Source organism: Dermacentor variabilis, chromosome 7 (genome assembly GCF_050947875.1).
Source record: "Dermacentor variabilis isolate Ectoservices chromosome 7, ASM5094787v1, whole genome shotgun sequence".
NCBI classification, from domain to species: Eukaryota; Metazoa; Arthropoda; class Arachnida; order Ixodida; family Ixodidae; genus Dermacentor; species Dermacentor variabilis.
The window spans coordinates 103,467,141-103,482,723 of record NC_134574.1 but is presented as its reverse complement, the minus strand read 5'-3'; the positions used below and the strand labels follow the sequence as shown (position 1 = coordinate 103,482,723).

General features: G+C 42.8%; 1 protein-coding gene across 5 annotated transcripts in view; it reads right to left on the bottom strand.

The window, feature by feature from the left end:
- Positions 1-8,520: 8,520 nt before the first annotated feature.
- Positions 8,521-15,583, bottom strand: part of ena (ENAH actin regulator enabled) — a 126,083-nt gene continuing 119,020 nt past the window's right edge. For all 5 annotated transcript variants that reach the window (XM_075698922.1, XM_075698921.1, XM_075698919.1 and 2 more), the window contains exon 11: positions 8,521-14,191. In XM_075698922.1, the coding sequence (XP_075555037.1) occupies positions 14,163-14,191 (29 nt within the window). In that variant the 3' untranslated portion in view covers positions 8,521-14,162. The remainder of the gene's footprint in view (positions 14,192-15,583) is intronic.

Below are 15,583 nucleotides of genomic sequence, written 5' to 3'. Positions count from 1 at the left end.
GGTAACTGAAAATGACGGAACTGAATTAGTGGCAGATGCAGCACAGTCATGCAGTTTTTGACGCCGTGATAGCTATGTTAGTTCCTGGACACTTTGGATTGACTCATCAAAGACACATCGCTTCGAGTTGATGTGCAATGTTTTGTAATGAAGTGAACAAGGCATAGATTTGTGTTTTTGCAAAAGTAATAAGATGCTTCTGCACATTTTGGACCTGGCGGGAGTAGTCTTTGCTAATGCCGAAGGGAGTGCCCTTTAATTTGCGGACATTAGATAAAACCGCTTCTTTGGTTATGGAGGAACTGAATTTAATGATAACTGGACGGTTTCGACCTTGGGTGTGCCTGCCCAGTTTATGTGCGCATTGAATTAATTGAGGGTCTAATGTGAAGTTAAGGTACTTAAACCAATAACAAATTACTATTTCTTCAGAACACGCAAAGGATTCTTTTGGATTAGTATCGGGAAAGAAAATACTGTGCGAAGTCAGACATTACTGTAACCATAACAATTTTTCCTCATGGTTTTCCGTGTTTTAGGAGCGTTCGTGTTTTCATGTCCAGAACAAGACTTTACAATAGTCCGTAAGCGTGTGCAATGCCTTTTTTAGCTAAAACATGAATCATCAAAGTTTCAAGTGCACATCGCTCATGTTAGCAACAGGCAATTCCAACGACATTTACACAGCATAGCTTTTGTGAATACTGGCCTCAACATTTCCCGCATGTCAAAGCAGTAACATCCAGAGGCCTATATCCCACAAGAAAAAAACTGGCATGATGATTTTGGAGGTGCAGAGGCTCAGGAAACTTACATAGGCACATTTGCGGTGAATTGAAGTCATTGGTAGACGCAGCCAGTGGCCATCTATGACACTTCGGGCAAGTCAAAGTGTCTGCAAAATTGTTGTTGCAGTGCTTGAATGTTTCGCATGCCTTTGGAAAGGTTCGGTGCTTTGCACATTTGGCTTTCCCAAGTAACTGGCTAAGCAGTTTTGAGAAGACATATACCGCAAGCATGCGCTCACCATTTACAGGGAAGCATGCACTTCCTGTAGCGAGTATGTGGACATGTGACCTATCACATCACCACATGACATGACCTATCACAGCATCAGGATCTTACCAAATTCAGACCTGCTCCTAACATGTATAGACAGATCACGGGTGGAGTATCCCATAAGTTAACCTCACGCACGTTTACGTCCTAATTAGAGGTGGGCGAATGTTTGAAGTTTCGCATACAAATATTATGCACTGACTTTATGTATGTGTATTTGAAAAGGAACTAGTTGGTATTTCGGAATATTTGAACTTAACCAAATATTTTCCAACAACAAACAGTTAGCCTCTGCTAAATGACTGATGGATATTGTTTTTTGTCGCAAGAGCCAAAAATGGCCAAAGAGTGCCATGACACTTGGTGATGAATGGCAATGAGAAGATGAGTTGCAAATTGTGGAAGTAAGGTGGCTGTGTATATCAGCCTAAAAGTGTTCGCTGTAAATTGAGTAACATATTTATCTATTTATTAAAATAATGTAAATTAACAAAGAGTGTAATGGCTATAAAAGTATGTTATGAAGGATTAGTTACTTATACGTATTAATTATAACAGCACTAGTACCTCAGCAGAACCCTTCAGCACAATGGTGGTGAGGCATGTGCTCTGTGAGTGAGTGTATTGCAGCTGCAGCCTCCATAGAGAGGCTATGCTACAAAAATCCTGGCGAAGTTATTTCTATTGTGTTCGTTTCTGTTAAGAGCTTTGGTACTGTCTTAAAATTAAATAGAGCGTCATTGCTTTAAAAGAACGCTGGGTGCAGAGGTATGTTTATGAGGGTATAAGGGAGGGAAGTACTTTTTTATCCTGTTCTACTAATGGGCACTGAACGAGGACATGAAGCACTGCTACATCTACTACATGTCGGAAGGTTAGTTCCATTTAGACGATAGGAGGGACTACTGTAGGTGTTCAGTCTCACCTAAATGAAGCATTGCAAATGATCAGAAGTGAAACAACAACAAAAGTTTTCGACGCAAAGTGAAGACAAAATGCGCTGTGCAAGTTTTGTTTTCAGTTTCGCGGTGGAAGCCTACACGACAACCTGCCAGTTCTCTTGCTTGTCTGTCATTTCGTGTTTCTGGCAGTCTAGTCGCGTAGAATTTGAACCTTTTGCGCTATGACCAGTAATGTTTTCCTTGCAACGAGCCCTTTTACATATGTTTACAGCACACAAGTTAACCAGTAGTAGTTCTTGTTCCCGCCACTTCCGATTGTTTTTTTCTTTTTTTTTTTTTTGCAACCGTTTTTTGGCAGCAAAGGCCATTCATTCTAGGCAATGCTTGTTTGTAACCAGGCTCTAAAGATGTTGAGAGGCTATTTGTACAGCTTTTAATTACTATTAGTGATCTTCTGTTTAAAACTTATTTTTTGTCCCCGATAGCTGTATTTCTTGGACTAGACAGTACAAACATGGCAAATGTTCTTTCTGTAGATACATACTGCCACGACCTTGATAAAACTGACAACCACTTTGTGCAGCTCGGTGCAACATGCTAGGCATGTTGGGTTGCTCCCTAAAAGAAGACAACGATGAAGGTGCCAGGACAGCTTCATAAAAAGATCTGTAGGGTTGACCAAAGTCTTTGGTGGTTTTGTCTGTGACAACATATGTATCTGCCTTTGACTATTCAATATTCGATTTGATATTCAATGCTTTCCATTTGTATTCGATTCATATCCGAATAATGAAATATTTGCTCACCTCTAGGCCTAACTGTAACACATTGATAACCTGGAGGAATGAATATAGTTTCTCTTAGGTATAAGCTGTCCGAAAATGAAGCCTCATGTACAGCTACTAAAGAATTGTGCAGTTCATAGTTAAGGACTCTTACTCCTGTTTTAGTTAACTAAATGTACATATAAACACCATGGTTTCTTTAAAAGAGAAAAAAAGAATGCTCAAAATCACTAGCATTCCCTGTAAAATCACTTGTAAGGCTCACAATTACTGATCGGTGGAGAAAGAAAAGTGTTTAATCAGCCACTTCAGAAGGTTGGCCTGTGTTAGCTTTTGGGCTGCCATTTTGTTCTCTCTTTGGGTCTTTTTTTGCTGAGTAGTGTATCCGTACTTTTACACAATAGCCATTGTCAAGATGCCCTGAAAAATGCTGCATTAACTTGGCTATAAAAACTTGAGCAGTGTTCCTTTTTCTAGAGGTCTCAGTGAGCACTTTTTGCTCTTGTCTTATGGAAATGCAAGCAGTGTGATACAACGGCTCCTTAATGTCACCACAGTGTACTTACTGTTAAAAAGCATTGATATGTTTCTGATGCATCAGCCATCTGGCATGCAGTGCAAGTTATGGTTTGCTGCCCCATTCGGTACACAAATTAAGCGGTGTACCTTGCAACATTTGCCACATTTGGGGACAACACAATACCGTTAGTTGATATTTGACTAACTGTATACCATTGTATACCATCAGTCATTATGAACAGTTGAGAATGATACCATGAAGCAATTGGCCTGCTTCTTGTAGATGGTCTCAACTTGTCCCTCACTGGGATAATGAATTGTCGTTTGTAAAAACTAGCTGAAACTGCAGGCACCTAGATAATAGAAAGCCATACTAGGGTGCCTGTACCACTTCGTTGAGAGTAGGCAATTGCCAGTGCTACCAGCAGTGGCTTTTTCTTCCACATGACGCTAAGTACACAGTACCGCTGTGAAAAATACATGTGGAATATCTCCCCAAAAGACTTCTTTGGTTTGCTTGGTTAGCTTAGGGGAAGTAAAGGAAATGCCGCATGCCTGTGCATGCGAAATGCCACTGCGAAGTTGGGAAACGCCGACTTCTGGGACAAGGCCGGTTACTTCCGGCGGCTTCAGTCGAGGGCACTCAATGTACCATCCAAGCCCCTTTTGCAGCGATCAGTGACATAAAAGCACAGCTTTTGTGGAACATTCTAAGGAGTAGAGGTTTGGAGGAGACAGCACTACTAGAGGAAATATATGATATTAATACGGTACAGGTAGCATGGGAAGGGCTAACTAGTGGCAAGACAGTCAACATTCAAAAAGAACTGCCCCTGTGTTACCCCTTATCTGTGCTCTTTAGGTTGCACGTGATTGCCATGGAAAGTGGGCAGAAGAGTCAAGTAGGTTAGGATATAATCTATTGCATAAGCAAAACGACACGGTGGGTGAGCAATATTTCTCAGTTTTTATATACGCACGTGACACTGTTTTGTTTGCGGATAGTCAAAGATACATTCCGCTTCTAGTAGACATTAGTGGGGTGGAGGGCAACACACAAACTAGGATGCATGTTGAATAGAAGGAAATCAGGCCTGTAATCAGATTCCCAGGGCTGAAGAATATGCAAATGCCTATGCATATGAATCGAAAAGGGGAAGGGTTACTTGAAAAAGCAGGAACAGGTGCTCAAAGTGAAAGGCACGAGAAATACAGCCATAACGAAATATGGAGCATTATGGTGGCACGACAAACATGAGGTAGTACAATGTATGTGTGTGGAAAGGATTTATGGTTCATGGACTTGGAATATGGCAACATGGTGTTGTTTTAAGCATCCAAAGTGCAAACTGGACTAGAGATTAATGAAAGGGCTGTTGGAAGGCTAGCTTTAATGATGTAATAATGACAAATGAGCCACCGCAGGGCATAATTTGCTGGCCATCCTTCGAAATAGGGCAGGCCCAAAGCAAAATCTGCTTCAAAAAACGACTGAGCAATATGGCGGAAAATAGATGGGTGGCTATGGGTTTCGTGGTATTGGCAGTGCAAAAGCAAGGCACATAGAAGAACTGATTTTAGGACAATTGATTTTTTTCATGATCAACGGTTTGTTAACAAGCACCGTGGGTCCTAGAGACTGAAAACAGACATCGGAAGAAAGTAAAAATGACGAGCTTGGTGGCATCCGCCACCACTCTATTTAATTCAAGGGAGAATGTCATAATATCTGCATGCCCATCATCCAAAAGTATGTTCCCTGGCTAACAGTGATGCCAACTCCAGGAATTTATAACTAGTGTTTTCTGGAGTGAACTTAGGGTTATGGCACCTTTGTGGCAATATCTATGGGTTATCAAATGTGCTGAGAGCAGTTTTTCAGTGAAGGGTTCACATGCACCTGGGCCCATATTTTGTAATAATACATTTCAATTCCCACTACATTGCCCTTCGTTGTTGGCTGGGTTGCCACCGTCATCGCCAAGATCAGCCACTTATGTGATGGATATCGTAAAAGAATTAAGATTGGATCATTATAAAATGTGGTCTCTCAAACTCGACAGATGTGAATAGCAGGTGCATAAGGAAGCGAAAATAGCTGATCACGGTGTGTATTTTTCCGAACACTGTTGTTCACGGTAGTCTGCTCAAGCACATTTTGTCACACAGATGGGAGAATGAAAACCAACTTTGTTGTATACCACTCTCCAGAAGGAGACTAGAATGGTGGCAGCAGACTGGAATACAAATTGTAGCCTCTCATATGTTTGCGTTAAATAATGTTTTGTAAAGCTGAAATCACTGCAATGAAGTTCGTTGCTGGAGGTGCTTCATAGCAAATAATTTGCTGCTCAGGAAGAAAATAAAATTAAAATAATAACAATATTAATAACAATAATAATAAAATAATAATAATAATGTTTCAGCACTGGCAATGCTGCATCTGAGGATATGGTAAATGCCGAGTATATGTCATATTTCACTGGCTTTGACATGAAAAGGTGACTGCAAAATAACAACATGCCCCCTCAGGAAAATTGAAGGTATAAATAAACGGTTTCATTTGTATGCACCAATTGGTACAAATATAGCCCTTGCTGCAACTTCGCCTTTTTTTTTTTTTTTGCGCGACTCATCGTCGACTTTTTAAAGTAACAATATATGAAGTTCGTCGATTTTTCACTAATGATTCTAGGGATATCTGGGCACCGAAAGTTGCCAGCGCTAAAGGGGCGAAATGTAAACACGAGTGGAAAACGCAACTATGCCGCCGTTCCCGTAAAACGTTATTTACGAAGCCCGCTTTTGCCGGTTTCTTTTTCATTTTGTTCCAGAAAACGCACCTAGGACAGCGGTGGATGCGCCGAGCTTACGTACTTCCATTATATTATGTCGATATCCGAGCTAGACCGCTTCCGAGACGTGAATGCATGTAACGATGACATATAATCGAGACCAAAAATGCCGTCCGTAAAATATACCGCAGTAAGCATATATTTCTGGTACGTTTTCAGCGCTTGGGGGACAAAACTAATAAACGCCGAGGAAGCCAGGGTGGTACACGACAGGGCTGCCGGACGCACGTGAGAGCCCAGAAGTCCGCCTTACCCAAACGTTCCCTTCCGCGTGAAGCGAATTGAAACTTACCTCCTTTTCCAGTCGGTCGGTGGCATTTCCTTGGGATGGTCGGGAACAGAATACGTCGCGCTTCTCTGTCACTAGCCGAGGACCTAAGCGCATTGTCGCTGCCGCGCCAAGCGAAAAGTGCGCGGTCGTGAACCCCGTCGTGCGCGGACAGACGGCCTGGTCGCTGAGCATGCCGGGAAGCCAAACGATCCCGGTAAAGGTCGTGGCCACTGATCAGCGTTCTGCCCCCTAAAGTATGGTTGGTCCTGGCTAACGTTACTGTTCTCCGCTCGCAGCTATCGCCCTTGCAGCTGCGTTCACATCTATTCCCCACTATGTGTCTCGCCAACTGCGTGCAATGCAGAAAAGCAAGCAGGCGCTAGGGCTCGTGTCTGTATGCCTCTTCCCTTATCGGGAACCCGATGAAAGGACTGAACATCGGCCCGATGTTGTATATAGGAAGGAAAGCGCTCGCCCGTTGCGAGCAGCAAATCCTTCGTTCACGACGTTTTCATTCGGTGGGCGGAGGGCGATCTTATAGTTTCTGGTTGGCCATGTCCGCCGCAGCTAGCCCATGCATAGATTTCGGTGTGTCTGGGGTTGGGCGGTGTGGTGCATCGACGTGTTGCGGCACACGTCCGATTTTCGTGCTCAAGCGCGCGCATTAACTTGTAGCACGTATGCAAGGTGCGTGGAGAAAATCGGCAGCATATCTGTAGACCGCGAGCTTAGTGTGGAGCGATGAATTGAATGCATAGGAGCCGCGAATATTACGCGGGACAGTCCCGAATTTTGCGAAAAATGCCCCGCTCCGCTCTCGAGTCCCGACGCGACCCTGTCGGGCCAGATTCATTGCTCGACGTTGCGGGACTGTGTCGTGACGGCCCACGCGGCGCCGCACTTGTTCGCAGCCCACGTACCGACTATGAACGGCGTACATCCGACGTAATCGGGGCCGGCATTCCGACTTCGGATGAGGAGGACTATGACACAAGGATGAGGATTACTTTCGCTTCATTCATTCCTTTATCATCAACCGTTCGCGACGGGCGATCCCGATAAAAGCGCGCGGATTGGCGCTCGCACATCTGGCGAAACGTGAATAACATTCGCATGAAATCGTAGGGACCATATCAGTTTGCTTAGCGTATTGCACAGGACCATTGGCGGTCTTAGTGGCAGGAGGGCATGATTCAAGAAAGGATTGACATACAAGAGTCAAGTTTTACCATGGCACAAAGACGGCACGTATGTGCCTCATTCGTGCAGTCTTCATTTAGTGCCATACTATATACATGGATGCTAGATGTGTAGATTTTATCTAGATGCTAGATAAGCGCGCCTGTCATACTCGTGTCGCGCGACATGCGGCTCATCGGCACAAATCTCTCTTTGCACTGCACCAGGTCTGGGTGCACGGTGAATTCGGTGAGGCCAGTGCAACCCTGCTTGAAGGCCAACAGCTTTCTTCGGTTCAAGCCACTGCAATTTCAGTTCGAGACACAAAATTGTTACTCTTCAAGTAGCACGCAATTAGCTTTCTGCTGGGACCAGTCTAAATCGGTAGCAAACCAGGTGGTTTTCAGCTGCAACCACCCCAGACCAATTCATTCCAGTCAAAATCAGTAGAATTTTCACCTGGGGACTGCAGTAAACAGCAGGCTAAGTTGTGCGCCTACCAATCGGAGCTTGTGGATACAGGGCAGAACACAAATTGTAGCGAAAGTTGGTTCGTGTGATGTCCGCTGGGCGCCTGCACGGTTGAATTGCCAGCTCACCGAACTGCCAGTGTAGCACCCTGGTTTGCCTTTATGCAAATGTGCATGCATACTTCATTCATGATGATGCGAGGCACTAGCAAAGCATGATGACATGCGCATTGTGGTGGCAGCAACAGTTTCCTGTTCAGGCACGTGCGGATCCCTAGCGCAAGCAGATGCATATGCAGCACTATGTGTCGGTTGGGTTTGACCCGTTTTAGGTGTCGGGTCCACCGCCTGCTGTCGTTTGGCGGTGTTCTCGCCCGCCTTTACCTTTAGTAGAGATGTCACTTGCCTGCAAGAGTGCCAAGTTCTTCGAAGAGGCCGTGGTCGAGTGACCACATCGTGTTCAGACATGGAAGACGAGGAGGCTTTATATCTTTGAATGTTTATTCGCACTCTTACGTATTGTATGCCCACATGTGTCCAGTAAAAGAAAATTCTTTTACAATCTGACACACCGATAAGGAAGGTTGAAGAAAGAAATAAACACTAGCACTTAAGGCAAGCTGACAGAACAAACACAATTCCGTTGGCCATTTAAAAACAAAGGCACCAACCCATTTGAACGACGAATGGCATTGCAACAATTCTGCAAAAAACGAGGCAAGGAAATAAAAGGAACAGTACAACGTCATAGTGCAACACTGTGTATAATCTAAAATACTTGTGCCTTGGAGAAATTAAAAACGTCCACTGCAGCGTTACTGACAATTCAACGCACTGCGATGTTGCGGATCCTCCAAGCACACTGACCAGCACTCAGTGTGGATCACCAAATACAATAAACTGCAACATGTCTTGCCCAATGTATTTAATTGAACGCAAAGAGTGAACTCGGTAATGCAGGTGAGTTTACCTCAACAGACAAACTCGACATGGTGTGTTCCAAGATTCCATCGGTCCTGACACTTTGAAGTCTGCATGACACATGGTCTAGCATGACGGCTTAGCTTTCTTAGCATCTTAAAGCTTTTGCTGCCTTTCATGCTAACAGTAGCTGTGTCCACATACAAAACTGTTTTTTCAACACATTTTCTTTTGCAGACCTAGCAGATTGACATAAGGAAATATGTCCTTAAAAGCAATCATTCCAAAGCATGGCTGCAAGGTTCAGAACTTGCTAAGTCATCCATAAGGATGTCTTTAATACCATTCATTCAGGCTTCAATTTCAATAATACAGTAGAAAGAACGCAGCAGACAGACACCATAAAAGCTCATTGCGAAGCACTGGATATTGAGCTCGGCCAAACAACTTGTGCAATAAAAGCATTCCTTGCTCTTAAAAAGTGACAAAATGGGTTGAAGCCTAGAACTACAAAAGCAGGGCACAATTATTCAAAGCAGGCAAAAGCCAGGGAAGAAACAATGAAAAGGAATGAAATTAAGAAGCTCGCCCAAGAAAAAATTAAGAAAACCGTGGTCATCCACATCGTGGATGTAACGCTCCACAGGTATTTAAATACGAGCATTTCTAAAAAAAAGGAATGTAGGCATACCTCAAAACTATATTCCTTCTCCTGTGACTGTGACTAACAGAGTCACAAGGTGCACTTCTCTAAACCGGGAACTAAAATAAATACTGCAAGCTAACTGAAAGAGACAAGAAGCACTAGTGATAGCATGTAAATTAAGGTGAGGTTAGTCACTCCAGATGAAGAGACAAAGATGTCTATCTTAGTAAACATTCAAGATTGTACAACTTGCCTTCTCGAGCAACAACAATAAGTTAACGAGCCTGAAGACTGAGAGCCAGCACAAATGGATGGTCGAACTAGACAAACAAGAATAACAGAACTTTAACTAAATGCATCCTAGATGTGCCGGGACCATTTCTGGCAAAATTTAACAATATAAAGAAATAAAAGAAAGCCAAAGCTCTTCAGGAACAGATTTGAGTGCTACGCTACAGAAATGGGTTTTTGATATCGATGTAGACAAGGTGTTCAGGTAGCAGGAGCATTGCAATATTGCAAAGAGCTGGGAGTCGGAACAACAAAATCATGGCTTTCAACTTACAAAGAATTAAAACTTAATTCCTTAGCATGGGGCAGAAAAAAATTGTGAAGTTCAAATCGCGGAGCGAGAAAAATATTTTAAAAAATTATTTCGAAATTGCCGAGTCTGCGCAATAATGATCGAAGTTTCGTACAACAGGGACAAAAAAAACGAAAAGATCGGCATTACACGACCGAAAGTGGAATAAGACAACAGTGAAAACAGGAACTTCAGAATGTTGCAACACTGAACAGAACACTTCAGCGCAATACAATTGTTCAAACCTACCGAGAAGTGTCAGTTTCTCCAAAGGCGTCCACCCAATACTATGCAATAAACGAAAACGCAACTCAAATGTTACCCATCATTTTTCTCCTCTAAAAAAAAAAAAAGAGATACAAACTAAGAAACATAAAAAGGCCACGAGGAGCCAACCGGGGTACAACTTTCGCACTGGTTAATTCTCGTAAAGATGTGTTCATCGGTAGCGAAACAAAAATACGTACATCAGTTGACAGACAGCCTGTGACTTGCACAGCCAAAAAAAATGATGAAAAAAAATGTCTAGGGGTAATATCTAAGAAAGGAAAAAGAAAGAGACAAAGGTGAACAAAAAGAAAGGGGAACTAGGACCCTAATGTTAAAACAGAGAACAAAAGAACTGCTACATCAAAAACTGTGTTCCCCGACTCACTATATGTACAAATTTGGCTTGATATTCGATACAAGACAGCACCAGCACAACTTGGACAAAAAAAAAAGAGAGATCGGCTTGGAGAAGAAAAAGTTTTTTTCCGCAGACAGTATGCAACTGATGTGCTTCAAAAACGCATTTCGCACACTTCTGGCCCAGGAAGGTTGTTCCGTAGCAAATTGGCGCTTGACAGAGCTCGCGGGTTATTTTTAGTCTTTCTTTCCGCTCATTCCTTCGGTCTTGCAGAGCAACACACACGGATAAACTGCTACCTCCACTCATCTTGACCAGCAAGAGATAAATGACTGAAGAACTCCCTCTTAAAAAATAAGATGAAATCAACGCACTAAAATAGATAGCCAATGTTGTAGGACTATCTTGTAACGAAACTGAATTTCAATAATTTCCTGAAGAAGCACTCGCAAGTCTGCCACATGATCCATTATCACGGACAACACTATTGAACGTAAGAAGTGCTTGGTGTGAAGGAGCCTCTTACCAAGTCTTGTAGTTTGCCAAACATATTACGGTTTGCTATTTTGCAAATGTCAACATGGCGGGAGACAGATTCAAACGGTGCGAGCCCAATGTGATGCCGCAGGCTATTTCTTAAGTATGTTTCCTGCCAAAAAATATTAAACGTACCGAGACTGACTGCCACTCTTGACTATCACAAAGTAAGTTTCGACACTTCCGCTGGACGAGGGAACGCCTAATCACGCGATTCGCGGTGCGCTGCAAATGCAGCGATCCCATTCAATGCATCGGCCTGTAGAGAGAGATCATAGTTGTTCGGTATCGTACTAATAAAGATATCACATAGACTCGTGTAACAGCTAAAACCCTGAATTTCTAACTGCTAAGAATTACAAATATATTTTTATATTTCCCGGAGTACATACAGCCTGCGCCCTTTTCCTTCCCAAAGTGAAAAAAGAAAAGCCATCTTACTGTGAAGATGCAAAAAAAAATGTCATTACAGGGCAGCATGCTTTTCTTTAGATGTTAGAATTGTAGCCTGTATGCCTTGTGACAAAACTATAAGCTGCAAAAAAAGAAAATTGTTTAGTCATAACCACAATCATGTTATGTTTTGCATATGCCACATTTCGAAACCAAGAAGATTACCCTTTGCAAAATGACCTCCACGACAAATAAATAAATGAATAAATATACATTTTGCACTTTTATTAATCGGACAGCCACACTCCTAAAGGTGTGGCTTTCACAAGGAAGTCTGTTATGTATAAGAATTTTGCCTCTTTCACCAAGCACTTCTATACGTGCATGTGTCAACAGTGCGATCGACAACTTTCTACCAAGTGATTGTGAGGACAACCAAACAACCTCGAAGCTAGAGCATTTTTGCATTTCAGTTCTCAGCATTACAGGCCTGCGCTATGCCTAACTTCAAATCGTGAGCCACATAGAACAGTGTCTATAAATAAATGAATGCTGGTACTCCACCAAGTCTCCGCAAATCACGTCAGCCAATCAAACAATGTTGCAAGTGAGCATGTTGTAGCGAGCGACCGCACGTTACTAAAAACAGAGCCTTGCCCACGTAGACAGCATCCAACAACCTGCCTGACCCGAATGCTGCTCGTTGCGGAAAGGCACAAAAAAAGAATAAAACGAAATGTGCAGACAGTGTTTGAAAACAGAGACTAAGATAAACAAAGTTTGATACTATACTTTTCGTACAAAGCTCTGCGCCTAACTCCGGCAAACAGAAGAGTTCAATTTCAATCTTCACACACGCGCACACACACACACACGCACACACACATAAGAAGCAAACATCGGTTGCGTGTAAGTGCACAAAGAAATCTTACTCTTCTTCACTATAAACATCACAGACTCGACACATTAGAGGTCCTTCACGAGGGAGTGCAATACAATGAAAAGGCGCCACCACACATGTCACCTCAGCCCTTTTACTCTCCTGCCCGCCTTCGTTAAGTCTGTCGGCGATTCCTCCTACAATTACGCAGTGGTACACACAATACTGGCTCATGCAGGGATTGCTGCACGCCCGCAAACATGAAACCGCGACATCGACAGCGAGGGACAGAGTACCACCGAGCATTACATTGTCTCCAAAGAGTACAAACATGCACAGAAAAAGCCTTCCACATGCCGTAAAAAAGACGTTTCTGTTTGTAAGGCAAGAATTAAAAAACTTCTCCACAGCATACTACAAAGTATGTGTGTCCTTCTTCCCTCCTCTCTCTCTCTTTTTCACCCCTCCCAAAATCGCGCGACATCCAGCAAAGAACGCTCATACACGCGCGCATCTCCCCGCTAGACTGGTGACTCTAGGTAGAAAGCTGGTGTCACAGGAGTAAACCTAAAAAGTACTCCTTGAGAACACCTTTCCTTGGCGACTCCCTTTTTTTTTTCGAGTAACAGAAGGGTCGAATTTCACACCCTTTTATCAGTGAGCGGTGCGAGGTGACCCCGAACTACCCAGAGAACTGAGCAACTAGCTCGAAAACATCTTAGAGGCATTGACACTGTTGTCGACATGTCACACTCTGCAAGTCGACCCTTCCTCATACAGAGGCTGCTGCTAAATTTATTTTGAATGGAGTTCGAGGTTGAAGCTGACGCATGCCCCTGGTATTAGTGAATGCGCTCTAGAGACGCCGTTAAAGAAAGAAAAGAAAAAAAAAATGAAGCATGGTCAAGTCTGCGGTTATAATTTACGAGGCAGAATGAAAAAGTAAGGAGCTGATATTGCTCAATGAACCTGTAACGCTAGTTAGGCTGGGAACAAGAAACGAAGGAGTTTGAAACTGGAGCGGACTGCTACGCAATGTACAAAGACTGCACAAACACTTTCTGCAGTCAGTATCCAACCAGCAAATGAGAATACAGACCGAGAATGACAATGATGCCGGCAGCCCTCTCACAATAAAGATCTGCCAATGTCGTGCAAGTATGTCACGGCGAATGAGAACGGCACTTTGCGTGGTTGCAGATGTGTACGGCGAGTACAAGTTGACGGGGCTGCCATGCGCGACAGCAGTGCATGACAGACAAGAAGCATCACTGTAAATACAGCTCTTACATTTCTCGCACTTAAAAAAAAGAAGAGTCATTTACTAAAAACACTGCAAAAGATGAAAAAAGAAAGAAAGGTGCCATCACTGCATCCTCGGCACGAAAATGTCAGTTCATCCCTCGTTGCTCTAATGGTGTGTCGATCAATATTTTGGTGGTAGCGACTTGTAGAGGCAATAGAGATCCGTACGACGACGTTTCAAGTCCCGTACCGAATGGCAGCACATAGAAGACCAGGAGGTGCGAAGTCCTTATCTTCGGTTTAATTCGATCTTGATAGCTACGTGTTTAAGAAAATTACAGGGGGAAAACGAAATTAGCAAAGGAAACTAGCGACATAAAAACAATGATCACACCATAATGGTCCTTAACATATCATAAAAGACAGGCACAACCAAAACTTACAAAATATGATGCATAGCATAATATAAAGCACTTCAGATCACCAGACTAACATGCAGTTCAGACATACCGTTCAGACATACATATATTGATCCTCAATATATAGGAAATACTGATGTAAGAAATTATCAAACATAAAGTGAACCTAACATTTGATTGGCTATGGTTTATTTTAATGAGTATTCTATTACCTTTTAGCAAAACTGAAAATGCAAAATACAAGATATCAGTTACAGTAAAAAGAATATTTGTTTACTTGCAGCTTGGCTTGGCTTACCTGCAGCCGGCAGGCCGACAAGCTAGTCCCAAGTGATTATACCAATAGCACGGCCGCATATAATCAAGGGTGCAAAATGCATTTGTAGTTTAGCATCGTTCATGTGCCATGTATCAGCACAGCAAGCCACCACTGAGCAATCGCAATTGACAGCAAACCTTTTGCTGGCCCATAGGAGGCATCACACTTTCGTTTGCATAGACCAGATTGCAATTTCGTTTTTACCAGTATCAGCATGTACGCTTATAAGGGGGGAAAGAATGAGGGTTCAAACGATTGCCTGTTGATTACAGTAAAGTATAAAGTATAAAGTCAATATATATAACCCGCAGGCACACTTTACTGTTAAAAAAAATTTGTTTACTCTTTTTGTAAGTTATAATAATAGTCATATATAATATACAGGTCTTTGTAGGTTGCCGCAATAATGTGGCACACAGCTGAAAAGACAACCATCACGGTCAAGAATGGCGATTGTTGAATCCTTACCCCAATTATAGCTAGAAAAGAAAATGCGATTGTCGAATTAGCAATTGTTGAGCCACAGTGGAATGGCAGGCACACCTCATGCAAAATATTTAGTGCAAACATCCTCACAGCGCTGAAATGTAGACAAAGTGGACAGTCATAAAGTCACCAGCTGATATTGTGGAAACAAAGGGCTAACTAACGTGCCATTCCAAACATGCGCCGCTGCTTTCAGTATCACAATAGTCCAATTCCACGCTGAACAGTTTAGAAAGAAACTTGCTGAAGAGTCGCATCATGAATGGTCAGCTTTGATGGCTGCGAAACTTACCTACTGAACAGTTGTGTTGCATAATCTGGGTTTAGCCTAATTAGAGATGAATGGAATTATGGGTTTTAAAAGGATCACTGACACAAAAAATACTGTGTCCACCTTTTTTCTGCCTCTTTAAATAGCTATCAACTCCATAATTACGGTACGAAGAGCCACTTCCTTGAGAGTGACACAAATGATTACAGCACCCC